The 26,366-nt window shown below is 39.0% G+C and overlaps 1 protein-coding gene across 3 annotated transcripts; it reads right to left on the reverse strand.

Moving 5' to 3' along the window:
* Positions 1-460: 460 nt before the first annotated feature.
* On the reverse strand, positions 461-21,602 carry myg1 (myg1 exonuclease). Of its 3 annotated transcripts, none has more exons than XM_071493585.1 (8): positions 21,508-21,602; positions 21,229-21,349; positions 19,858-19,970; positions 13,936-14,095; positions 12,685-12,834; positions 10,179-10,301; positions 9,098-9,279; positions 461-972 (listed from the first exon to the last, which is right to left on the reverse strand). In XM_071493585.1, the coding sequence occupies exons 2-8, from the start codon at positions 21,319-21,321 to the stop codon at positions 783-785; spliced, it is 1,011 nt and encodes a 336-aa protein (XP_071349686.1). In that variant the 5' UTR covers positions 21,322-21,349; positions 21,508-21,602; the 3' UTR covers positions 461-782. The 3 variants fall into 3 exon arrangements, with proteins under 3 accessions (XP_071349686.1, XP_071349685.1, XP_071349684.1); XM_071493584.1 differs by having other exon boundaries at positions 21,229-21,383; positions 21,508-21,594; XM_071493583.1 differs by lacking the exon at positions 21,508-21,602 and having other exon boundaries at positions 21,229-21,501.
* Positions 21,603-26,366: the final 4,764 nt, after the last annotated feature.

Below are 26,366 nucleotides of genomic sequence, written 5' to 3' on the forward strand. Positions count from 1 at the left end.
GGTGTATTAATGAGAAAATTCAAGGCACATCCCCTGACTTTATTACAGGGAAATTGACTGTACGGCTTGTCCCACTGGACGTAACCTTGTCACGACACTGGCTGCCACAAGGAGCACCTTTTTGTGCCGTTTGGAAATATAATTTTCTCAGAATTAATCAGGCCTCATTATTGATGCTTTGATCTTGGAGCCAGCGGAAGTGGCCTCTGTATCTCTTTGTAGTGCTACAGTTTATGTGAGCATGCTGGAAATGAAAGGATGAACCACCGTCCAGGTGTCTCTATAGATCAACCCTTGAAAGGTACGGCCGTGGTATTCACAGGCTTTGAAGATGCTGGAGTTGGTTGGACAGACAGCAGCGTATTACCTCAGCTGATGGTGAAAATGGAGAGATGTGAGGAGAATTGGAAAAACAATATAGGATTTATGGATTTATGGAGTTGTTCACAGAAGACCAGAATATAATCCAAATAGTTGTTTATTGAAAATGAATACCAAAACAGTACAGGCAGAGAGAAGGAGGACAAAATGAGTCTACATTATGATTCAGAGTCAGTATTTTGAAATATAGGTATTTAGGGAGCTGGTCCAAGGTTATTTGGTGGCCATTTACATACCATCCCTATTCTGGCAAGACACAACAAAACAACATTAGCCCTGGCTTGGATGAACAAGCTGCAAGCTAGCAAATTAACATTTCAATCCTTGCTATCCTCTCTAAGAATAACCACAAGAACAAAATGTGCTGCTCCTGAACAAAATGTGCCGTCCTCTCTGGCCCATCAGCTGCTTCCGTTTGCAGGGGACTGGGCGGCAGCCTGCAGGGTCCTCCGGGCCATCTCCAGGGCTCCTTCCTGAGTCTTGTTCCCGCCAATAAAGCCTCCAGCGTGGACGAAGATGCATTCCTTAATCCCGCTGAGCTCCGACAGCGCTTCATCTCGAATGCCACGCCACTCTTCTAGCAGGGACAGCCTAGGAAAGGAAGACAGAAGGGCAAGTTGGCTTACAGATGGACGCTGTGTGGTCAGCTGCTCACTTCCTGTTGACTCATTACTTTTGCAAAACACACTGTGCTGTACATCTCTGCACAAGCAGAAAACCAGCAAATACAGAAGCAATTCTGATCTCAGGAATGATGTAAATACTAATTATATATAATAATACGCATCAATGAAAAGAATAAAACCAAATAAAGCTGCAAGAATAAGTCAACTGATGGAAAAATAATAGGCAACTATTTTGCTGATTGGTTAATTGAGTCACTTTTTAGGCAAAAATATCAAACATTTGCTGGCTCCATCTTTTCAAATGTAAAGATTTGTTTCTTTACTTTGTCTTATATGATAGTAAACAGAATATCTTAGGGTTCTGGACTGTTAGTCGGACAAAACAAGCAATATGAGTATTTCTCCTTGGGCTTTAGAAAACTGCAATATCCATTTTCGCACAATTTTCTGACATGTTATTTATGAACAAATTTAGAAAATAAAAAGCAAAGTAACAGCAAAAGAACAAAAACAACACTAAGAATTGTAAAGATGTGAATGAAATGATGATAATGATTTCCTTCCATTATTTCTTTATGGATTTGCACAAACGTTACAGTGGTCTTTTCAGATGACCAGATGGATGTGAGGTGAACTGCTGCCATTAAAAGGTAAACTACACATAGAACCACTGCAATCAGTGCCACCGAAATGACCAATAAAATCAGCTTTATTCTTCTCCAGTAACGTGGAAAATCACAGATCGACACAGCGGTTGGAGAGCCATACAGTGGCAGCGGAGTCAACAGGCAATCTTACAAAGTGGGAAAAAGATTGGCTCTGTGAGGGTTTACGAGCTGACCTCGAGAAAGTGCCTCTGGATGTAGCATACAGAAGCTGAAAATTCATAAAAATGTAGAGCAGCTCATTTACCACCCACTGGATGTAGCACACACCCCTGTCTACAGCCTGGCAGATCGTTTAAAACACATTACCAGTTTTCTTTGGCGTGTGAGTGAGTGTGTGTGCATTTCCTCGATGGGGTTATTATCTCCATTATCTCAGACCACTGTTCCTCTAGAAGTATTGATATATTTAGCCATCTTTCACACAGTTTCTGATTGAATTCTGCTTCATCACTTCATCACTCACCTCTCACCTTTTCACTGCTTCTGAAATAGACTTTAAATGCCTTAAAAACCGGCTCAATCCGCTAAAAGCTTCGGATTTCATTAAACATGTCATGCCTCTCTTCCTCTCTGTCACACGCTTGATGAATTATGTTACTGCGCAGTCGAACTTGTGAGGAATAAAGTGACAAGCCTGTCAGACACGGCTGCAGGTTTGAAATGAGGGAAGTGTTTTCTTGTGTGCTCAATTTTGAGGTTCAGTTCTCAGATTTTCCTTTTGCCTTTGAATATTAAATCCTCTATAATTATAACATTCAGAGGGTGAGAAGCTTCAAGAAAGTGTAGTTGATATGCACACGTGCACTGAAACATATTTTTTCTCCAACTCCATGCCATTAACTCTGGTCTACACAGTCTTATCCCCATTAAGACTGTTCACAGGACAACCTGGGGAGGGAAGCAGGGCAAACCCATAATCCCTGTTAAATGAATCAACCAATCGATAGCTCCACAGTATGGCTGGAAAATGAGCTGAGGAAAGGTCAACAGGGCTGGTAATGAGGGAAGGAGTAGGAGGGGGATGACTGTTGTTGTTATGACAGGCCAGGAAGCTCTGAATCTTCAAGATGACCAGTCTAAAAATAAGCCTACAATTAGCAAATTGCTCTTCTCATGGAATAAGACCCCCCTCAGACCTTTATCATACCATAATGAGACAGATATTGGGAAGGAGTGTTTCATTAGGAAAAAACATGTTACTCAAGATTAGGTACACTGGAGATAATGGGTTATCAAAACAGAAAATCTGCTTGTGTTTAGAGATGTTGTACAGAGTCCGAACCCTCTGTGAAGTTTTAATTTATGATACAAGACACGCAGTGTTGCATCCTCCTGCAGCTAGCTGACTCACGCTTCATGGATACTATCACAATGCTCGAGGTGTTACACATTTCACGCATTTTTCTCCTTTCAAAAGAGGGCCATAGCGGCGATTAAGCGAAGTGGCATCATAAGAAGGCTTGGAGGGAAAACTTCAATAATTTTGTTCTCTTTCAAAAGTTAATAACATGGGATTACTCAGTAAATTCTTTTTGTAATTTTTCAAGCAAAAATGCCAAACACTCCAGTCCCAGCTTCTCATTTGTGGGTATTTACTGCTTTTCTTCTACCCATGTGATAGCTGATTGAATAGCTTTAGCTTTTTAACAGATATCTGAAAATGTCAGATAGGGACTTTGGAAATTGTGGTGGGGATTTTCACTATTTTCTGACATTTTACTGGCCTGATGACTGATAAATAAATAAATAAATACGTCGGCCAATAATCATTAGTTGCAACCCAAATACAGAGGCTTAGCAGATAACTGGGACAGCAGCCAGTGCATTTTTCTAGAAATATTCTGGTCCAGCCCGTATTGCTGTCAACCTACAGTATTATCCTATACTGTACATCTCTGAGGAAAGACTGCGTCCACTCTCCTCTTCCTTCTCCCGGCTCACATTTCCTTAGCAATGTGATGCTGATAAAAATAGACCTTTTTTTCCCCCAGGTGCAGTGGCAGGGACACAGGTGATAACAACACCCCTTTCGCAGAGTCGGCACAAGCCTACTGGGAGGAAGCACACCACCCAGAGAAAGAGCCATCTGGAGCCATGTTTTTTTTAATCCATCTCACAAGCCATTGTTCTCATGTAGCTCAACCCCAACCGCCATGTTTGCATTAAATTAAATCCTTGAAGTACTCCACCACCATATACAGGTGCCAGTGTCTTTTTAGTGTAAAGCACTAAAGGCTGTCTGATGAGAATTTCCAGTGAAGTGGAAAAAAAAAAATCTAGCGCAGGGATGAGGAGAGGGAGGGGTGGAAGGTGTGAAAGGTGAGACGGCCAAACAGGGGAGGGGGTGGATGAACAGGAGTTGGAGGAAAAGAGGGGAGAAACAGGATTAATAGAAAGAGAGCAAGACAGATGGGGGAAAAGGTGATGAAATGGAATGGGGTGATTACAGGAAAGAGACAGAAATACTGTACATGAGAGAGCGACAGAGAGGCAGAAAAGAAACACTAATAGGGGAGCCAGGAGCAAGGGGAGCTCATGGAAAGAGGTGGAAATAGAAAGCATGAAACAGAGCAGCCAGGCCTGAATATAAAAGATATTCTACCCTCTTCTTGTGTCTTTGGGCACGATGTGCTCAGGGAGCCCCCTACTGCTCCCAAGCAACCCACAGTGTATCAATAATGAGACATGTCAAACCCAGGATAAAAGCACGAGGGCACATACTGTCAGAGGTAACAGCACTTTTAAAGAACACGGCAGTCCGCTGGACTAGTGACTCAGAGACCATCTGCTGTGATAGTGAGTTCTCAAGCCTACTATGAGCCTACGAGGAGAGATGTCATATTTGTCAAGTCAATCTTCATACAACCCAAAATTGCAAATCTACCTCAGATCTGAAGAACATTCGACACCGTCTATCGTCTGCCAGTTGATTCAAATTACAGAAATTCCACAAAAAAAACCAAAAAAACCTTCAAATAAGAAAAGGGAGACAGATCAAGAAGAGCAACACAGGATGGACTTGAACAAAACAGACAGAGGTAGCATGTGCAGAATCAGAATGACCACATTAAAGTCCTTAAGATCCTTTCTATGTATGGACAGTATTTATTCTATTATTCGATTTCCCTCCATTACACATAACTCTCTATAATAGAGGTTTCAATAATCAGTGGTGCAGTCAGCCATTCCCGCATGATATTAAAATTTCACAAGGGACTGACAGGAAACAATAGATGCATTAGATCATTCAATAATAAACTCTGTAATTTTATCTCATCGATCAGCCTCACTTTTGACTCTTCGCTCCATTCAGGGCGGTAATAAATTTATGCTGATGCAAAGCAAACATATCCTACTGCTGCTGGTTCTCAAAACCCATTCGACAGACTGAGACAAAGCAACAGTAGCCACAATGGATTTGTCATCAAAGTGAGTACACACTGTGTAATAATGAGTAAAAAGTGTGTGCAAGGAGTTAAAACGTTTCAGTGCATTTGATTATTAGAGGTTGGGCAAATTTTCAAGATTTGAAAAAGGTTAAAAAAAATAACAAAGTACTTGCTCAGGGGGGATTTCTACAGACAGAAAAATACCTGGAATGCTGGGAGTTGAAATTACATAGAAAATTTCACAGCTTATCACAGCTGTACACAACATTATCTTCTCTGACACTTGTTAAAGAAGCTCTTTTTGATATATTTAAAAAAAAAAAAAATCACATTTTCTATTAAATTTCCACTTGGGATCAGTCTGTGGATGAAAATTGCCCCTTAACATAATCCATATTGAGAGAGTAGGACGGGGATGAATATATGAAATAGAAGTTGCAATAATAATTATTAACCCACAGAAAAATGTGACCGAAAGCTGGATGATTTGTGCTCCGGGGGGAATAAATAATAAACATGAGGATGTCAATCAACACTAAGGTAGGATTTAACTTTATTTTGTCTAAAGGCTACAAAACTGAACGACCCTGAACTACCCTTCTGAACATAATCCATACAGAAATATTGCAGATTAAGCAGAGTGAGAGGACAGTGTAACAAAAGATGAAGGAAAATCTACACACACACACACACACACACACACACACACACACACACACACACACACACAGAGTCTGAGCGACTTCATTAGTTGATCCACAGGCAACACTAATGACTTTCTTCCTTCCTCATTCCCTAAAGCATTACCTGCTTTCATTTTCACACAGCCACAGAAAGTACTAGAATGGGGTTTTGACAGCATTTTAACAAATTATTGAATACAGTATCAAATTCATTTCTTCAATCTGAAACCTTTCAAATCTCTTCTCTAACCTTATTAAGTGTACCTTTCAAGTAACTAAAAGCTAAATTAACTACAACTCAAGTTGACTGAGTAAGCAGGAGAACTGTTGTTAGAGGCAGCCTAATGCATGTTCATAACCTGGATCCAACAACCTGAAAATGAGACGAGGAGGAAAATACACAGTATGAAATGTTAGTTAAATGAACCTGAGAGAAAATACTCCACTCTGTTGGTTCCCGTTGAGCTACTGAAACGCACCATCCACTCACAGTTGCACACTGGTGTTACAGTTTGACGAGTCTTTTTACTCAGTGTTTGGCTGAACACAGAGATCAGCTGCAGAGAGCCCTTCAACCGGTAAACAGCCAACCTTTTCATTTAAGCCTTTACCAAATTAACGTTAATTAGTTGCAGCAGATCTAATCTGCCTGACAGTGGCATCTTGTCATTTTAAACAATGGTCAGCTAATGATGAGAAGCCTGGTGCCAATTTGCACATATAGGCCAACTCAATCCTCCTCACAGACAATACCACAGGTCTGCATCTACATCATGGACTCTTTTTTTTTTGTTTTATTTTTCCATACATATATGAAAATGACAATAAAACTGAACTTGAACTACATGTTTTGCATTGTTCTAAGAGTTGGAGCCTTATGAATCCAGGTATTTGGCCGACCAGGATCCAAAACGGAACTGGACATCAGAACTCATTTGTAGGCAATATTGTTCCTCTCTGTAGCTTTTTAAAGCACAAGTCGCTACAAATATTCTATCATCTCCGTCAGTGGTGCATAAGTGGACATCACTTTGAAAAGCAGAGATCGGTGTGAAACATCACAAGTCATCAAACCTGGATGCGAGTATCCCTACAGATGATGCGGGAAAAGCCTGGAGCACATTGCCTTGATAATGTGTTCTGTAGGATTTTGTGCGAAGTCAAACAACACATCAGCTAGAACTCCACTGGGGATGCTGATGACGTTATGGGAGCAGCACTGCAGGTGGGCATGCAAGAGAGAGGCCCTCCTCAAGTAAACAATTCCCCTCCAGCGGTAACAAACACAGACTTGATAGGTGTTAATCATCTCACAAATTCACACAGAGGGTCCTTGTCTCGTTACCACGGTCATTATGTACCGAGTGACAAGACAAGAATACTAACGTGATTTAATAAGCAAGGCACCTTTGATTTAAGGCTTGTGGGCTCAAAACCTCATTATTGCTAGAAGATGAGAAAATGCTCAGCAACTACAGCTGCAGGGAATGATGCACAAGACAAGGAAACGTAAGGCATTTATATGTATGGCACAAACACAACTCTAAGCCTGTTACAGTGCATAATGCTTAAATAAGTATTTAAACATTTAAAAGATTATACATTAAAATAGCATATCATGATATAAAGAAAAAATAGACAAGAGTAATAGACAACAGAATAAAAATAGTGCAGTCTCAGAGCTAAATCATTTCTGGAGAATTGTAAGAGAAGCAGAAACACAAGTACTTTGTCCGTTATCAATGTAGCGGTTTATTAACATCAACATGTAATAGTATCATTAAGTTCATACTCCTGCACATTACTTGACTCGGCAGTGATCTGAGAACTGAAGTTGTGTGACCCATATTCTTTAGTTTTGTAAGAACTCAACCAGCAGCGTTCTGAATGAGTGAAGTGAATGAGCCCTAGCTAGTAGATGGATTGACTATGAATACGATATGACAGGTGATTACTTAACTTTTCATCTAGTGCCATCATCAGGCCAAGATTTCAATCCGTCAAATACTTTTATGACCAAAATCCTGGAAAACTAATGACATTTCCACAACCCTTTGTATTTTGTGTTAGCAAATCTCAGCATGCTAGCACACTAAACTAAGATGTTTAACATGGTAAATATTATACCTGCTAAGCATTAGCATGTTAGCATTTGTCAATATGCGCATGTTAGCATGCATATGTTAGCATTTAGCTTAAAGGACCGCTGTGGCTAAATACAGCCTTATCGAGCTGCTAGTAGACTCTTAGTCTTGTTACAACAAGGAAACTGGAGTAATTTTGACTGACTGGGCTGTTAAAATTTGTGTATTACTGCATTCACTACACCAACATTGCCGATTTGATTTTCAGTCCTCGAGGAACAGGATTCAAGGTGAGTAATGACATTTGATTTTCATCTTCACCAACAAAAAATATTTGTAACTTTATCACATTGGCACATCCAACCGCTGATTTATTCAGTGCTCTTATTTAAAGATTTAATGTGACAGGGAAAACTCAAAGATTGCAGCTATGTAACTTCCAAGGCCTAAATTATATTCATATTACAAGAGGGCTGTGATTGTGAGAGTGAGTCTGTTGTTCGGTAGAGCGTAAATCTCACATTCATTAATATTCACCTTCATGAAAATGCTGGAGCATGTTTAAATAAGTGGCTGTAAATAAAAGAGTTTGTCAAACTGCCAAACCAGCAAGCACCATACAGTACATGTGTATTTGAAGCGGAGCGTTCCATTAGCATTAGGAAAACAAAGGAGAAACACCTGAGTGAGAGGGGTGTGTGTGGAGAAAGGGCTCAGGTGGCTGTGCTGAGGTGTTGAGTGTTTACATCCTTTCAAACCCTCAGAGAACAATGTGAGAACAAACCCTCTGTCTGAACTAAAGGCTCATCCTCATCGTACAAACAAGTATTTCTACCCTAACAGGACTTACTCTCTCACTGGACACCAGCCCGCTGTGAGTAGTTGTCAAACAGTCCAAAAAGCATGAAAGTTAAATCATACACTATGGCTCATCTCTGTCACCAGAGCTCAACTCAATTCAGCACATCTGGGAGACTCTAAAGCTGTGTCTGTAACTGTGTTCTCCTCCAATGTTTAAATAAATCCTGTCTGGGAGAATTTCTTGTGTGTGAGTGAGTGTCAAAATATCCCTGTGTGTTCTGCATGCTTGATTTCTGCTTAGGTAACTCATGCAAGGTGCTCCCTCCGCACATGAGATCACAAAGTGCTCCCCAAGAGGCAGAAATGGCATTTAAATAACCTTTAATCAAATCTAACTAAAAATAGACTTTGGATCAAGGCACAGTTGTAGCTCTTGCATTTAGAATACAAGAAAAAAAAAATCACCTGTTCTCAAAGGTGTTGAGCCCAGCGGGAACACATTGGACCCTCCACTGTCCGTTTTGGTCTGGGTAAAGGACAAACTTGATGGGTGTCTGGATTTGGTGCTCCTTCTCCAGAGCGAACAGATGCTCCTTCCAGGGACACCCGGCCTCAGGGAACAACAACACCTCCCCACTGGGATCTACCTGGTAATGAGAAGGGAACCAGAAAACGGTAGGTTGCTAATGTGCAAGATACAGGACAAGCACAAAGAGTGGAGCTTCAACTTTAATAAAGAGGCAACAATTGCAGTTTTCTGTGTGTAATTTAGGATTTATTGGAAAATAAGGGAAAAGAATAAACAAAAAATAGCTTGATCTTACAGCCTTATAGTCAAGTTTCTCAATTATCATCAGATCTATTTATATGATTTAACAGCAGCTAAAATATGGAGCCAGAACACAGGCCTTAGTTTTTGGCGTTGAAATGAAAACTTCAACTGAAAAAGGAAACACTGGTATTGAATTGCGGCCAAAAATATTATATTTTTCCATTAGAAAAATCACGCAGCTGCCCCTCTCCATGCAGGTGACAGAGAACAGAAAGTAAAAAACTGTACTTGGAAAACAAAAATATCACCAATAAATAAAAAACAGAATTAAATAATGTGTTTGAAAGTGCCTGAACATGATTGTCATTTTTTATTACACATTTCAATAATAATAATAATAATAATTCATAATTATTACATATAATTACAGAGATAATGGCTGAATAATTATCTAGTGATAAGTATGTTTGGTATTAGTTGCCATATTACCAATCCATTCATACTGTATATTACATCACACAGTTTTCACAGTACACTATTATTTCACAACTACCCATAAAAGGGGAAAAAATTGAGAGAGAAACTGATTAATGATGCATTATTAACTGTGTTACTGCTTTCAGTATTTCTTTATAATTAAGGGGACACGAACCAGAGATCAATTGATGGACAATCAGCAGCTTCACAAAGTCTGTTTTAAGGACCTAACTTACAGTGATAACAAAGTGGGAAAACTAGACTAAAATGTAAACATTAGATGGGACAGTCTTGTACCTGATGCCTCTTTTTAACAGCTGCCTCCACCACCACACGAGCCGGCAACCAGGCAGACTGGTAATAATCCAGTTTGCCCAGGAACTCCTCTCCAACCATTTTCATGGCCTTCCTGAAACCCTCCTGGAGAAAACACAAGTAAACACAGACATGCTATTGTCAAGTACAATGAAATAATGTGAGAGTAGTACAGAATCATAACATGAAGGCACAGTGTTCACATTGCTCTGACAACTGACTTAAGATGTCATTTTGATGAAAAAAAGAATATGCTCCACATGTTTCAAAATCCTTGTGATCATTCACAGCTTTCATCACAATACAACACCACCTCTGAATTCCAGTGCAGTTTGATGTCAAATACTGTGGGCCAGATAAAATGGGGATAATAAAGTCTAACATTCTTCTCCTGATCTTTGCAGTTGTTTTATCAGCTTCATGTCATGTCCTCCACAAACCTCAGTCTGAGCTCCCTCTCTCATCATCTCCTGAGCAGAAACCCAAGAGAGCATGAGAAAGACAGACAGAGATACAGGCCCAAACACATGCCGTCATGAACACTTGCACAAACAGACACGCACAGTGTCGTGCAGAAGTATAATCTCCATGCATCTGATTGAGGGAGCTGCAGTGCAATAGATATTGGAGACGAAATATCCATAATGTTTTTCAATTATGACAAACAGCTACTGTTGAGAGTTCACCATGTCAGTCTACCATTAAGTTCTCTGCCAAACATTTTTCAATACATATCTCTCTCGCTGTCGGATCCCTCAGCACTGTCAGTGGGAAAATTAGAGGAAAGTGCCGTGACATGAATTATAATCATTTGAACTGAGATGTGAAAAAAAAACACAAATAGGCCAGCTACTCCACTGAGATGAAACGTTGGCACAGTCAACCTACATGTAGCTAGGCTGCGGGTATCACATGAGAGTCTGCAGGGGCTGTTTCCCTGCAGGATTTCCCCTCCTACACTGAGACAGAAAAGTCACACTGGGCCCTTTCTAGATCTTTCTGGGTCTTGTTTCTGCACAGCTCTGGAAACAACTTCTGAACACTGACTGCACCTGTTGCATCTACCACAAGTTTATTAACCAACCATGTTTTTGTGTCACTACCGTTTGTGCAATATAATCAATAAAGGACCTGTTTGTAAGTTTTGCTATTAGTACATAGCCAACGTTTGCATTAACAGTTGTTGAAAATATGCAGGGCTGAAGCAGTTAGTTAATTGAATGATCAGTTGATTATTAACTAAATTAATACTAAAGTCATTTTGTGAGCAAAAATGCCAAACATGCCCAGTTCAAAGTTTTCCATTGTGAGGATTTGTTGTTTCTCTCAGTCTTTGCAATAGTTATTTTGTATCTTTAGGTTTGGGACTGCTGTTTGGAAAAAAAAAATGTAATATGAAAGCAATTTTCAGACATCATTTTGTGCTTTAAGAAACCGTGATGAGCATTTTTCATTTTTTCTGACCTAGTTGTCAGTTGCAGTCTTAATAAGTGTTCTCATTTTGATATGTTATTCCTTGGATTCAATGAGTCTTGCAGCTCCAAAAATTAATGAACATTATAAAAATCCCCTCTTTGGATATTAATTGTATTTCCAGATTTGAGGAGAGAAAAAAGAGAAAAAGACATAAAACCTTAAACAATATTAGCTTCACAGGGTTTGAAACTTGTCTGTATGACACTGTTAGTTTTTGATGTGTTTTTTCCATCAGCAGATAGAGTCACAGAGCACTGTGACATACTTAAGTGCAACCAATATTTTCGACAGACAGGCTTAAATGGTCATAAAACCTGCTGTTGTTAAGTAGTTGTGCTCGTCACACTGTGACTCAAGATATTCTGATGTACACTGTATCAACAACAACCTGATTCAACCTTGTGTCTAACCTGTTGTTACAAACCCACATTCTCACACGTCCTTCTAGTGAAATGTGTTGTTACTCACATCAACCTTCTCCGATGCCCAAAGCAAATCTAATCCCATTTTTAATGTTAAAGCTAAATCCAATTTCTAACCATTTCCTAAGCATATCCCTAATCTTGTAATCTCAAAAACTAAACCTGTGAAATCTGCACAGTTTCAGGGTTTTTCTAATTTTTCATTCCATCTGAGGTCACCTGCTGCCGGCTGCGTCTCAAAACAAAACCATGGGAGCAATGAGAGTGATCCAGGGTGGACACTTTATATCAGCTGAAATTTGGTATAAAGCATAGTAAAGTGAAGTCACGCTGTCATTTGATACATTGTATTATATAAATATCTGTTATAGCCACTTGAAATTAAAACAGAGAGACACAAAAACTATTTTCTAATATGATAATCTCATATCAGATTCAGAGCCTCACACATTAAATGCAATCAGCAACCTTTAAAGATGAACATTTCAGTCTATTCAAGCTGATATAAAACAAAAGCTCTGCATCAGACCGGTTTGTGTGCTAAGTGTGACTACACATTCCCAGTCACACGATCACTCGCGTGCGCTCACCTCAGTGTCCTGACTCTTGCTGTTCCAGCACGGGTTCAGATAGCTGACACGTGCGCTCAGGTTGGTGGAGATGGAGTAGCGGGCCTCCCCGTCATACTGTGAAATGCCGTTGTCTATAGCATCCACCTCCTCCACAAAGTTCTCGTACAGCTGCAAGGAATTGAAAGAGACATGAGAGGTTTATGAGCCTGTGATGAATGGGAGCAGTTTCAGCAGTTTCATGTTTATGCTTGCTTCAAAAAGAAGAACTGGCTTCCTTTTTTTAAGTCAGCGTTGTAAGGACAGAGAGGACTTTCAGGAGAGAGAAATGCACTGGGATTAGATTATGTTGATTGAAACCCACTTGGTCGGTGTGTGGGCATTTACTGAAGGCTAAAGTGCACGGCTGAATCATTACACCAAAAAGGAAATTGGCAAATTGCTCCTATTTTACAGCTCGCTGGCAAAAGTCCAAAAAGAAGCGGAAGAGGAGCAGAGAAGCTGAAACATATTCAGGGCTGAAAAGTGAACTCAGTACATCAGAGGGTCAATCACCAAAGAGTTGACATTTTACAAGAGACTTACAAGTGTAATTAAGCTTTGGGGCAAAAAAGAGGTTAGGTTTGTCTGACACGCAACATCCTAAAATAAATAAAGCCCCCAGCCATGAATAAAAGGATTATTCTGGGCTTTAGACATCAAAAGGCCAATGATAGTGTGAGTTAATAGTGCTAATATTCATGGTGAGCTAAGATTTGGCTGGCTTACTGTGCCTGGACATTAAATGTTCTATGTGCTGAAGAGTCCTGCTGGCCAAGCTGTCTGAAATGCATTAAATATAACTGCAGCTTCCTCTGATTGAATCTGGAGAGGAAACTTTGTCACATCCCTGTCTCTCTGCTTTTATTTCTAGTCCCACTCCACTGCCAACTGTCTGATGAAAGCAAAAAGCCATAAACTGTTAGGCAATAAACATTCTACATTTCCTACAGAAAATGACTGCATGGTTCCTGTTTTTGAAACTACCAACAAGGATCAGGCACCTGTTAGTACTGTAGTTTCCTCTCATGTGACGTAGATGGAAAGAAGCTACAGTATCTTTTCTCTTTACCACTAAACAAACTTTTGTTCCTTTTGTCTCTCCACTCCATGAGGAATATTCACTGTGTTTAGATTCGATGTGCCAGATAAAACATTTTGACATGAGTGCGGAAATGGAAAACATCTGTTTCCAAAGAAGTGTTGGTGTTGTGAATAAATGTTTCCTCTGACCTTGTCATACAGCACCTCCAGCTGCTTGTCATCCTCCTTCAGCTGCGTCAGATGGGCCAGCAGCTGACGACCAAAGTGCAAGTAGACCAGGCCGGCTGAGCTGAGCTTGGTCACCCATGGTTTCTCTGGACATAAGCTATGGAAGCTCTCTGTAAATGACCTGAACAAAAAGAAAGATGACAACCCGTTAGCTGACTGTGACAGAGACAGAAAAGTCCTTTTAACACAAGACAATATTGTGACGTAGCCTAGGTGTGGAGAGGTGTGTGTGTGTGTTTGTATCTAGAGTGGACGTGTTTAGAAACTGTAACTCAAGATGGGGGCAGATGGATTGGTTCAGAGAAGAAACAGCATTGGTACACTGTCTGCCTTGAATGTGTGTGGCGGCTACGTCGCTGCTGCTGCCAGCTCTGTCCGTCTACACAGAGTTCGCCTCGACTTTTGTTTATCCTCATTCAGAGCAAGACACACACAGAGTGCACAAGAGAGAGCATTAGTAAAATACTGCCCTTGACCTGCTAAATTAATGACATAATATAATTATAACCAACATTGGTTTTCTACTATAACCATATAGTACATGTGGCCTCCTCTGTCTCTCCATGCAGTTGCTAAAATGGTTTTAAAAATTATATATTTTATACATATTATTAGTTATATATATATTACATAAAGTTATATATTTTTACATGTCTGTGCCATATTCAGATAAAGTCCAGACATTGAAGCTATAGTGAAATGTGTCAGTTATTTATATTGTTGCTGCATCATGACAGTATTACTATCAACAGATATTTTCCCTGTCTATCTATTGATTGCTGGGAACCACTCGTCAGCAGTGAAAAATGGGCAAGATGCTGTACCTCTTATGCATCAAAGGGTTAAATCATGCATTTATGAAGTGCTATAGAGGATTATAGAGGAGAAAATGTTTCTCTACATGTTATGTACTATAGATGAATCAATTAATCCAAAAAATGATTTGCATATTAATCAGTAATGAAACAGTTAGTTGCAGCCATGGTCACAGTCCTAGTTGGAATGCTACATTAATTTGTTCTGTTGTGCAGCCAGTTCCCACCTTGACAAATGTAATTGTGAAGAGAAACTACTGATAATTTCTTTGCTTATGTAAAAAAAAATCTAATTAAATCAAATCATAGCTGTATGTACTCAATACTACGGCAAAGGCTTGGGTGATTAGACATTAGTGTTCCGCTCATAAACTGCTCAGAGACGACTCACATTTTTCCCAATGACAGGCCTCTTGAGTAAAAGCCTGCTGCATTCAGCTGTATGCTGAACATTACTGGATGTGAATCAGATTTCAGTAAAGACGACTTGTAGCAATAAATCTTCTTTGTAGCTTCAGAGAGTGAGTTTGCATTGACCGCAGAGAGAAAGCATGCACAGGCGTGTTTGTAAGCGTGAGCACACATAAATAAAAGCCACCGGAGGTCTCTCCTCAGCCACGTGCTGAGATGGGTGGGCTCCAGCACTGAGCCACTGCTGGTCATTTAATTCAGGCTTAATTAGGATGCTTGGGCTGCAGCACAGCGGAAAACAGACCGTCAAGTGAATGAGTGACATTCTGGAAAGGGGGGGGGGGGGGTAATCACAGCCATTACAGGACTAATTGGCCAAGCTGAGGCATTTCTATGCTGATTATCAGGTGATGGGAGTGACTGAGCGAGAGGAAAATAACAGTGAAAGGGAGAATGGCTGAAAAAGATATGCTTACTAAAGAGAAGTCATGAAAATGTTTGTGTGAAATCAAAGACGGTCACATCTCTGACCATTTACCACACAGAACTAAATCAAGGTAAGTCAGTGAAGAGGAATATAAAAACCAACCATTTGGACATATCATGGCAAGAATTAAGTATTTATAGGCATCCTTTAAACATAATTCACATGTAATATATTATGATTTTCATACTGCAGTAGCTGCACCACTTTTGCTGATCATGCTATATCAATAGAAAGAATGGCCTTATCGCATACTCTTCACTGCATTCATCAACATTTCCCCTACTTGAAGCATCACAAGACACTCAGCACTTTATGAAATAAGAATACGACTGGCCAGTCATTTCCCATCATTCTGAGCCCAGTAGCCGCTTAGAATGATGGGAAATTTGGCTTGCAGAGAGACAGAAAGTGTGTTAAGTAAGAGTGTAAACTTTAAAAATCAATGTTTTTAAAATATTGTTACAAAAAAGGCCAATGTCACTGTAGCTATTCAACTTGAATTCATTGCTCCGGTCATAATGATCGTGCTTGGTATTTACTTCCTTCAGTGAACATTTTAGTCACTGAGTTTTTTCCCCTTTTCTAAACAAGTGTACTCTAGGTTGAACCATTCAACATTCCTGGCCTATTATTTTTTGCTAAATAACGACCCATCTCCAAACTATCTTATTTTTTCTCATGTTGTGTCAACAGAAATTGTTCAGTCTAATAGTTTTCATTGGTAAAAATTCCAAACTGGATTGAGAAATATCTATCTGGTTACTCATGTCCTCCTTTGAGAGGGAGATGGAGGGGAATGCTCCAATTTAAATCACTTAGATCCCACTGTGATCTTCGCCACTGTAGAGTAGACTAAATCGTATTATAGAAGGTCTACAGAAACCGTGGCAGTCTCTGGATCATTGCTGCTCTAACTCCTGACTTTCTGGGGAAATTATTTCAGTGAGACATGAGAACACCTCCACATTTCTAACTGCACAGTGTCATCAAACATTTTGTATGAGAAGAGTTAGACCTAAGATGAAAATTATTATTACAAATGATACATAGAGTCTGTGTTGATCATCAACAAAAAACTCAAACGCCAAATTAAAGTGTGAAATAAACTTTGACCATGTTATGCTGAATAGATTTCTGGTGAATACAGGGGAAAGGGAAGCCTGCTGTGTCCATGAATCCTGCTATACTGATTTTGCAAAGTGACACACTGATGCTGTGCTGATGAGGGGCTACAATAGACAGACCATATTCATAACTGCTGAATTGTTACAGAAATATATTTTCTTACTTTTATTTCTTTCCTGCATGGGAGCAGTGAGTGCCGATTCAACCACAAACTTAATCCCTGCCGCATCTGATCTGTTGTGATTGTGAGGCATTTCTATGCTGATTATCAGGAGATGGGAGTGACTGAGCGAGAGGAAAATAACAGTGAAAGGGAGAATGGCTTAACTACCCGTCTGTATTCAGAGAACATTTCTCCTACAGCCATTTTCTTCTTGTAAAGACTTCTAGGATAAAAGTTTTCAATATCTCCAGCAGGTTTTTCATGGCGGAACTTGTCTTAAGAATAGAAATGATTCATGAATACAGTTTTTATAATCATATGGTCCATTTTCTATGCTCCAATGTTTGAATGAAAACCAAACTAAGATCCCCTATGAATTGTCCATGACCTGTCTTTAAAGGAATAGTTCAACATTTTGGGACATACACTTTTGTATTTTTTATGTTTGCCTTGGCACAGAGTTAGATGAGAAGATCAATATTACTCTCTTAAGTGTGCGTTCAATTTGAGCTGGAGCCAACAGTCACTTAGCTTAGCATTGCCTAAAGACTGGAAACAGGGCAGAGCTGTTTCAGCTTCAAAGTGTCTATGGCTGTTTCCCCTGTTTTTAGTCTTTGAGTTTTACACTAATCATCTCCTGGCTATAGCCTTTTATTAAAAAGACAGACATGGGAGTGGTATTTTCTCATCTAACTCTCAGCAAGAAGCAATTATCCAAAAATGTCATACTACTCCTTTATTGGCATAATTTTGTGCTCTTATTTTACATTTCCAGCCATGATGTATTGGTTTTGCTGTCAACTTCATCTGCACATTGTCGCTGCTTTTAAAGTGCTACTGAAATGAGGATTCTAATCATCCTTGTCTAATCATTCTCCAACTTCCTAAAGTACCCCAGCCCACTTACATCAATCCCCGCCATCACAACCACCTTGCCCCCATCTGCATGTGTGAGTGACAGCCACATTCTCCTGTGGCCCCTCACAGTGTCGTGGCCTCGTGAGCCAACAGTAGGGGGGCGTTCAACTGAAGGAGTGCTAATTATCACTAACCGCCTGCCAGGAAGAGAACCCTGGCATATCTTTATCACCGTGGTCATAAAAGCTATCTCTGATTATCATCAGGACATTAAGCTGACAAGACACCTGGAATGGGCTGATTACTCAACGTGATGAGACCTCGAGTGAATGCAATCATTCAGAACTTTGGCAGGAAACTTAGCAGAAAACACAGAGTCTGCTCTTTCATGATTCATGCAATCAGGGTGCTTCAAGGATGGCAGAAGCCTTAAATCCAGAAATCAACTTTCTCATCCTTGGACACAATACAAATACAACTTTCTTAACTTTGTTTCTAAGGACAACAACAAAAAAAAAATAGCAACAGGTCTGAAATCTGAAGCCTATGCTTTCTCACCTTTGAAAACAGTACAAATAGCAAAACTGATACTGGAATTTTGAGGTTGATACTGGTATCAATATTTGAGAGTTACAAAAGTTTATAACAACATGCTGACTGCTATCCACTTCTTGACATTAAGATTACATGAGATAAATATTTCTGATAGGGATCACTCGAATGTGTGAACTCTGGCCAAGATATGTACATTCTACATCCTAAACAAAAATGTTTCTAAATTCCCTCAAACACGTCTTTAATATTCCTATTTGACTGATTAATCATTTGGTCTAGAAAATGTCATAAAATTGTCTAACCATTATTTTTCTTTATTGATTAATCTGACAGCTGTTATCTTGATTAATTATTTTGTCTGTAAAATGTAAGAAAATAGAGAAAAATTTCCATTGTAATTTCCCAATGTCTGAGATGATGTCTGCAAATGCCTTTTTTTGTTCGACCAATAGTACGAAACCCAAAAATATTACATTTGCAAAGATATAAAACAGGGAAAAAAGCAGCACATCCTCCCATTTTATAAGCTAGAATAAATTGATTTTTTGGGAAAACTACACAAATGATTAATCAATTATTAAAATAGTTTCTATGACTCAACAAATCAATTAATCAACAAATTGTTTCAGGTCTAACATACCCAAAGACACACACACAAACAAAGAAAAACAGCAAATCTTCACATTTGAGGCCCTGGATCCCCTGAATGTTTGGATTTTTTGCTTGAAAACTTACCTGAACAATTAATTGATTATCAAAACTGCTGCCAATGGATTTTATTTTGATGCACTTATAAATTAAAAATGAATTTGTTTCAGCTGCAGTGGATACAGATATATCTGCAAGAAACTGGCTGATAAGATCTGATAAGATCTCATAAAAACAGGACAAGTGGTTGCTGACCTTATGACATATTAAAGCAGGAAAAGCCCAGGTGTTAATTATGTCAGCTGGCTCAATGATATGGCTTTCTAGCACATTTAAATGGAACCAGCCATCATTAATGATTTTCGTTACACCTGTGCTCTGCAGCTATCACACTTAAAGGACCTCTCTACTATTTTACAGTATTTGGGTAGTTTTTTTTTTTCCATTGCTAAAAAAACATGGTGTGCTTTTCTTTTAGCTGCATATAAACGCTGAGTGATTTTAGAAAAAAAATCATAATTAGTACACCGATTTAAAGTCAAACTTGAGCTGCCACTTTCAGCAGGTATTCTAAAACGTTTAACAAAATTACTCTGTGAGAAATCTGACTTTGTAATTGCTTTCTAGTATTAATTTAGTAATGGTTTAAAAATCACTGTATCATGATTAACCATCTTAAAACAAACCCACACTATGATTACTGTATGTATTAACAAATATTCATATACTCCCCAGTCTTGGTTCATTTTATTCCAAACATCTATTGAGATCAAAAATGTAAAACTCAATCTGTCTGCAGGAGTTTTCTGTCAGTGCTGTACCTCTGATGATGGTCATATCGGTGCCTCTTTGGGTCAAACTCTCCTCCCACATCTACAACAACATCGCACTGTGCCAGCTGCGCTGGATCCCTGGTCCGAACGATTTCAGCATCCTGCGCAATAAATAGAAAGATTTGTAGATCTGCAAGTATGTATTATGAAGCATCTGGTAAAGTGGAGGAGAAGATTTCCAGGAAATAAATTACTTCTGGATTTCATGTATAGAGCTCATTTACATTTTCTAAACCCCCATCAAACCAAGAGCCAAATGGACTGAAATAAATTCAATGGTGCCCATTAATTATTCCAATAGTGTGGCCCTAATTGGACCCACTGGAAGTAGGCCTGTTGCCCGTTTGGGCTCTGACCTTTAGTTAAAGGCCCAATCAGTAATTTTTAATAGTATATAGATTACATGTGCATCCACATACACAACTGAAGACTCTTTCTTAGAAATGAATAATAAGCATTATACTTACTTCTTCTCATCTGATCATAACTGAGAATACAGACCTGCCTGATGCTGCATTTACATTACTGATGTAGACAGACCGATCACATCAGATAACAACACCTAGTTATCTTATTTTAAACCAGTTATTATCCAGTGGTGTAGGAAGGGACAATATGATGACATGACATGATACATTTTGCCATATTGTTTATACTCTGGCTGCTAGTCCTTTAATATCTGGTTGTAATAGACCATTCTGGTCAATGCTGCAAATCTGCTTTATGACAATATTGTATGTATGTATGATTAAAGGTACTCGCTACCTATTTAATTTGCTAGATCAGCCAAAGAATTTTTCTATCTATTTTCCAAAAATGTTACCGTATCAAGAATATAAAATTATATGTAACCATTCTGTGACAGAGGATTTTATCATCCAGTCTTGTAGCGTTTAGGTGGTGATGTTATACCTTAGCTTACAGCTGGATAAATGATTATGCCATCAAGAGAGAAAAATTCTGTGAAAATCAGATTCATGCTAAATTGATTAATTTCTTAAATGTTATTTACAAATTTGGCTCCATCCAAACATTAATCTGACTCACTTTTTACTATGATATTTCCACCTAATATGTAGAATATATCATTATACTGAAATCATTATAGATGCATGGCATCTTTCAGGGAGATCCATCTATACAGCAGCACCCCCATTTGGCGTGTTTTAACATAACATGAAGCCCATTACATTGGAATACAATAAATATCTCTCCAAAAAGTAGCAGAATGTAAAATGAAGATACAACTTCGCTGTGTAGGTTTATTAACAGGAGCCTTTGAATTGAAGTAGCAGGCTGTGGTTACACACCGGCAATCAGGAAAACAATAAACACACTTCAGCAGCTTTCTGTGCTCACCTTGTACTCAGGTAACTGGCGGAGGAAGAAACAGGCCAGAGCCTCGTCACAGTGGAAGGTGCCGTTATGGGTCCCGATCTTTTTAATGGTCATGTTTTCTGAGCAGAGTCTCTTAGCTTCACTTGACATGTATCGTTGTTTTATGCAAGCAACGTCTACAGAGAGCAAACAAACACGGTTAGCTTGCAGCCGTAAAACACCCGCAAATTTGCCAACGTTTGTTAAAGACGTGTTTCTTGTCAAGTTAAGCACTATCATATGAATATGCCACATCCAAACCTGATTCAAACACACGGCGAGGCGCGTTGGTGGCGGACGGCTCTGACAGCCGGACCGGATATGGTGCGCTTGTTTTGTGATCCGGGTGAGTATATGTGTGTCATACACATAGACTGTAAATAAAAATATATGTATTACATCCATGTATGTATGTATGTATGTATGTATGAATAAAAAAAATAAAATTAAATTAAAAAAAGGAAAAGACCTGATAAGACTGAATTTTTCCAGTGGCCACTCGTGGTATTGCAGCGAAAAATCCCCCTGCGGCCCAAAAAGCATTTTTCCCATCGACCGCAATAGTAAAAGAGAGGCCTGTAAAACTTTCAACAGGACACCTCCAGCTGTGCACACAGCCGAATATCAATCTTTCTATTCTACATTGTTAAGCCATGGGTTTTTAATCTTTGTAAAAGTTTTTCAAAGCTCAGAAAAAGCCCAGTAGAGTATTTTTTTCTCTGAGTGACGTCACCACTGTGTACGTGCACTCTATCCGCGGTCACGCTGTGTCTCGGGAACGAGGATGGTTGCTAGGTTACTGCCAGCGTCGTCAGGACGAGAACAAGTTAATGAAAAGTGAATAAACAAACAAAGGCGAGTTTTCTTCTCCTTGATTTTGTGATTTTTTTTGTCGCATTTATTCGTCACTTCTTACACTTTTTTCAGGAATGTAATTGTTTTTAATCGATATATTCGCCGCTTAACCGGATTCACTAAGACGCCGCCATGATTTTTCATAACTTCCTCCGTCAGTTTCTTCAGGTATTTTAATTTAAGTCACTGTGCTTCTGTGTGGTAGTTTCTGTGATGTGTGAGCAGCAGTGTCTCATCCTGACTGCAGGTCACCAGCCAGTCATCCGCTCACAACAACCGCCTTATTATTTTATAGATTAATGACCTTCACTGTGTCAGCGGGTTAAACTATAACTGAGCCCGGCCTGGATGCAGCGTCCTCCGGGTCAGCAGCGGTGGCCTGAGCCGCTGCAGCCCGCTGCCCCTCTCTGTCCCTGAGGGGAAGAACCGTCCTGGACGTCCTCACCATCGCCTCTCTAACTCCCCACGTCCTCAGTGTGTGCGCAGTATACAGTTTGCTAAATGTTCAGTGGCATTCATCATTTAAATTAAATCTTTATAAAAAATAATTGACATATTTTTCATTTTCAAATCAAATATCTGTGAAACAGAACAGTGAAAAATAGAAAGAGCAATGACGGGACATAAAGCATAACTACAGCCCTGCACAGTTTTGGTTGTTTTTTTGTTTTTTTTTTTAAAGAAGGCATGCCGTATAAATACGCTTCTCAATGAGAGAAAGTAAACGTAATAGCTTTATCTGATGAGTTGTAGTTATCTGTCACATGCAGCATCAACAAAATCCATAAACTTAAGCAGAGAGTGAAGGGATGCTCAGTGTTCATAAGCTGCAGCAGTAGGTGAAGGTAAACTGCAAGTAAAGTCCAACTATGCTCAAAGTTGAAGTTAGTCATAAACGTACAGTTCATTCATTTGAAACATTTTGATTAAATGAATGTCTTAAATGTAACTTATATTATTCCTGTGCCTAAGGACAGTTAAGTCTGTATAATCCTAAAGCTAGAAATCACATACAGTGCATCCGGAAAGTATTCACAGCGCTTCACTTTTTCCACATTTTGTTATGTTATAGCCTTATTCCAGACTGGATGAAATTCATTTATTACCTCAAAATTCTACACACAATACCCCACACAAAAAGGCACCATTCATAAAGGGTTTAGAAGCTGTAATTAATGCTTGAGTCCTTTGTTAATGTTTTATCAATCAGTCAATAGTTTATGTAGTTTATGAAGATTATAATTATAACTAGAACTGTAAATGTGAAGTGTTGATGCTAAGAGTTGTTTACTACTTTATTACATTTTTAAGTTCCCATTCTGTTGTTTGCATGAAGACTCTCTTTGATCAGTGTACTCTGTTTAAATAAGATGTTTTGGCAATGACATGGCTGTGTTTCTATACAGTGATAATGCACTGAATGTTGGTAAACCATTCATCATCAGATTAGCAATTATAAATGTCAATTTCAAGTTAAAACACAACAAACTGTACAATACACTACATGCTGACATAAACAACAGCATCTGTATGCTGTGTGATGACTCCCAGAAGGTGTTGACCTTCAGCAGTAGTCGGGGAAGTATTCAGATTTTTTGTAACAGCACAGTGCATTCAAAACCTCGTCCTTCTCACAGAAACGACCTGCTTCATGGAACTACATCACCTGAGATGCGCATGTACATATGTATGGTTGGACAATGCACTGACTGAGGCACCGGCTGTCACCTGCAACCTGTGAGAAAAGGACACAAGAGGGGTTAGCTAGCAGTATTAGCCTTAGCATAGCATTAGCATTAGCATGGGAGTCTCGCACGAGGATGGACAGCCCTCCCCCCCAGGGGGCCCTGCTGGACCAACCTACTCCCCCGACACCTATGTAGGCTCAAATTAGGGTCCAAATGATTTTGAATTTGGGAAGTAATGTTTACAAATAATTCCGAAAGTTGTAGTTGTAAATCAAACTTTGTAAACCTGTAAAATAAATCCGCAGGAGAAATGGAAGTTTGTGCATGTGAAAAAAAAAAAAGTATCCTTTGACAAAGACATTTGTATTTGCTACAAAGACAGACTCTCTGAATAAAACTACACAAATGGTCAGTGGTGAGGGTTTAACACATAAAAGAAATGCTTTTGTGAATGTCTGTGTACAGATAAAAACCTGAAAACTGTAAAACTCAGCAGGTCACACACAGCAGAGTTTCACAGTTTCCTGCTCTGCACAGTTGTTGACAAAACCATTTATTTATTTAGTGTTTTTGTTTAACCTCAACACTGATCATTTGTTCATAGTTTTGAGTCACAAAGTCTTTTTTTTGTAACAAATACAAATGTCTTTGTCAAAAGGAAAAATTAATTTTCCCATGCACAGACTTGACTTTCTCATACAGATTTATTTCACAGGTTTACAAAGGTTGATTTACAACTACAAACGTTGGAATTATTTGTGAACATCACTTCACAAGTTCAAAATCATTTGGACCCTAATTTGAGCCTATATCAGTATGGGGTGGAGTCATGAATATGACTTACCATTTTTTCTGGTTGTGGAGGACGACAAGGTGTGGTATTGGCCCGAGTTGGATTCCGGCATCCCTATGAAAACATACAATGGTACTGTATTAAATAAAATGACTTTCCATTGCAGGGCAAAGTTGTAGATAAAGTGATATTTTACACCTTGTGGAGTCTTGGTCAGTAAAGTGATAAATCAAACAGAGTTGTTACCAAGTAGTTCCTCATTAATTCATCATTATATCATCAAATAAGTTCCTTAACAACCAATCAGACACAGCAAGTTTCCAAACAAGTATATTAATTGTCATCACTAATTTATCAAAAAACCAACATGGATGTGATTACAAATATGAATACTTGTGTTGAAACTTGCCGTCTCTATTCGTTGTGAAGTAATTCATTGTGATATAATGACGAAGTAATGAGGAGCTACTCTGTAACAACTCTGTTTGATGCATCACTTTGCTCACCAAAGCTATGCAAGCTGTAAAAAAAAAAAGAAAAAGTTCCCTTTAGTTTACAACATAGTTCTGTTCTAATGTGTTGTAAATTACCCTCTAAGAACATAATTCTAGTTTTGTCTAATTTCATACCAAATACAGCTTGTTATGTCTTATTAGTGTAAAGTGAAAGATGCAAATAAGATTTGCATTTGTAAAAAGAAAAACTGAACTGAAAAATAAAAACTGAGCAACTGATATCAGTGGTGAGGTAACACAAAGACACTGTGGAAGACGGTGCTTTTGCCAAATCTGTGAACAGATACAGAGCAGCAAACTGTAGAACTTGATGCTCAAAATTCCTACACAGTGTACGACCCTGAGGTTACAAGTACAATTTTGACTCCATCCTTACACTTTAAAAATGATTGGACAAAGACAGTCCAATCACAAAGCAGATTCCACTCAGAGGGCAGGTGGTTCGGTTGCCTTCATCCGTCGCAGATCCTGAACGGTGTAGTAGATATTAAAGCCAGCACTGTCGTCCATCTTGAAAATCTACCACATCTTTCAGGATGTGCGATAGAGATGAAGATACCAGAACCAAATTCTATCACTTTATCTTGAATTAATCAACAAACAATTCTAAATCAAAATCAGTATGTACATTATCGCTTTAAATATATAATCGTGGGAGAACAAACCAAGGAGATTAAATGTACCACTTAACAACAAAATACACATGACTTGAGGAAATATAATGAAATAAACTACACACTCGACACACTCAGGAACAAAGGTGAGAGCAGCTCAGCTGAAGGACAAATGGAGAATGAGCTCAGGACACAGAACAAAGAAAACTCAAGACACCTGTGTGAGCTGCCCAGTTCTCCACCTGTGCTCCTCAGCCCAGCAGTCATGTGACCCCACTTCCCACAGGATGCTTTATTTAAGTATAATTTAAAAAGAAAATGCAGTACTCCATTTTGCATTTTCATTTTCACATACTCATGTGTGTACTCATCTACGAACATATTATAATGATGATTTTCAAAGACTGAACCTGCTCTGCACAAACAGCCGTCAGGCCATTGCATTTACATTTACATGTCACTGCGCTCTTTAGGGGTCAAAATGAAAATGCACTCAGTCCTCTCATTGAGGCAGGTCATCAGTGAGGATGTCACTTCCTTGTCTTATAATACATCCATGGTGTCATATACATATATATGTCCATAGACTGTATGTAAAAAGTATATGTCTCTGTGATAAGAAAATCACAGAAACATAAAACGGTGATCTGAATAT

The sequence above is a fragment of the Trachinotus anak genome, unplaced genomic scaffold, assembly GCF_046630095.1.
Source record: "Trachinotus anak isolate AG129_WGS33_773 ecotype Australia unplaced genomic scaffold, CSIRO_AGI_Tana_v1 ptg000013l, whole genome shotgun sequence".
In the NCBI taxonomy this organism is placed as follows: Eukaryota; Metazoa; Chordata; class Actinopteri; order Carangiformes; family Carangidae; genus Trachinotus; species Trachinotus anak.

What these genes read in the sequence shown, in the direction of transcription:
- myg1 (XM_071493583.1), bottom strand. Translation starts at nt 21,501, where the DNA reads ATGTGGCATATTCATATGATAGTGCTTAACTTGACAAGAAACACGTCT. An exon ending in TGGAGGTGCTGTATGACAAG is followed by an intron (nt 12,835 to 13,935) that starts GTCAGAGGAAAC and finishes AATTCCTTGCAG; the next exon opens with CTGTACGAGAACTTTGTGGA. An exon ending in CTCAACACCTTTGAGAACAG is followed by an intron (nt 973 to 9,097) that starts GTGATTTTTTTT and finishes TTCCTTTCCTAG; the next exon opens with GCTGTCCCTGCTAGAAGAGT.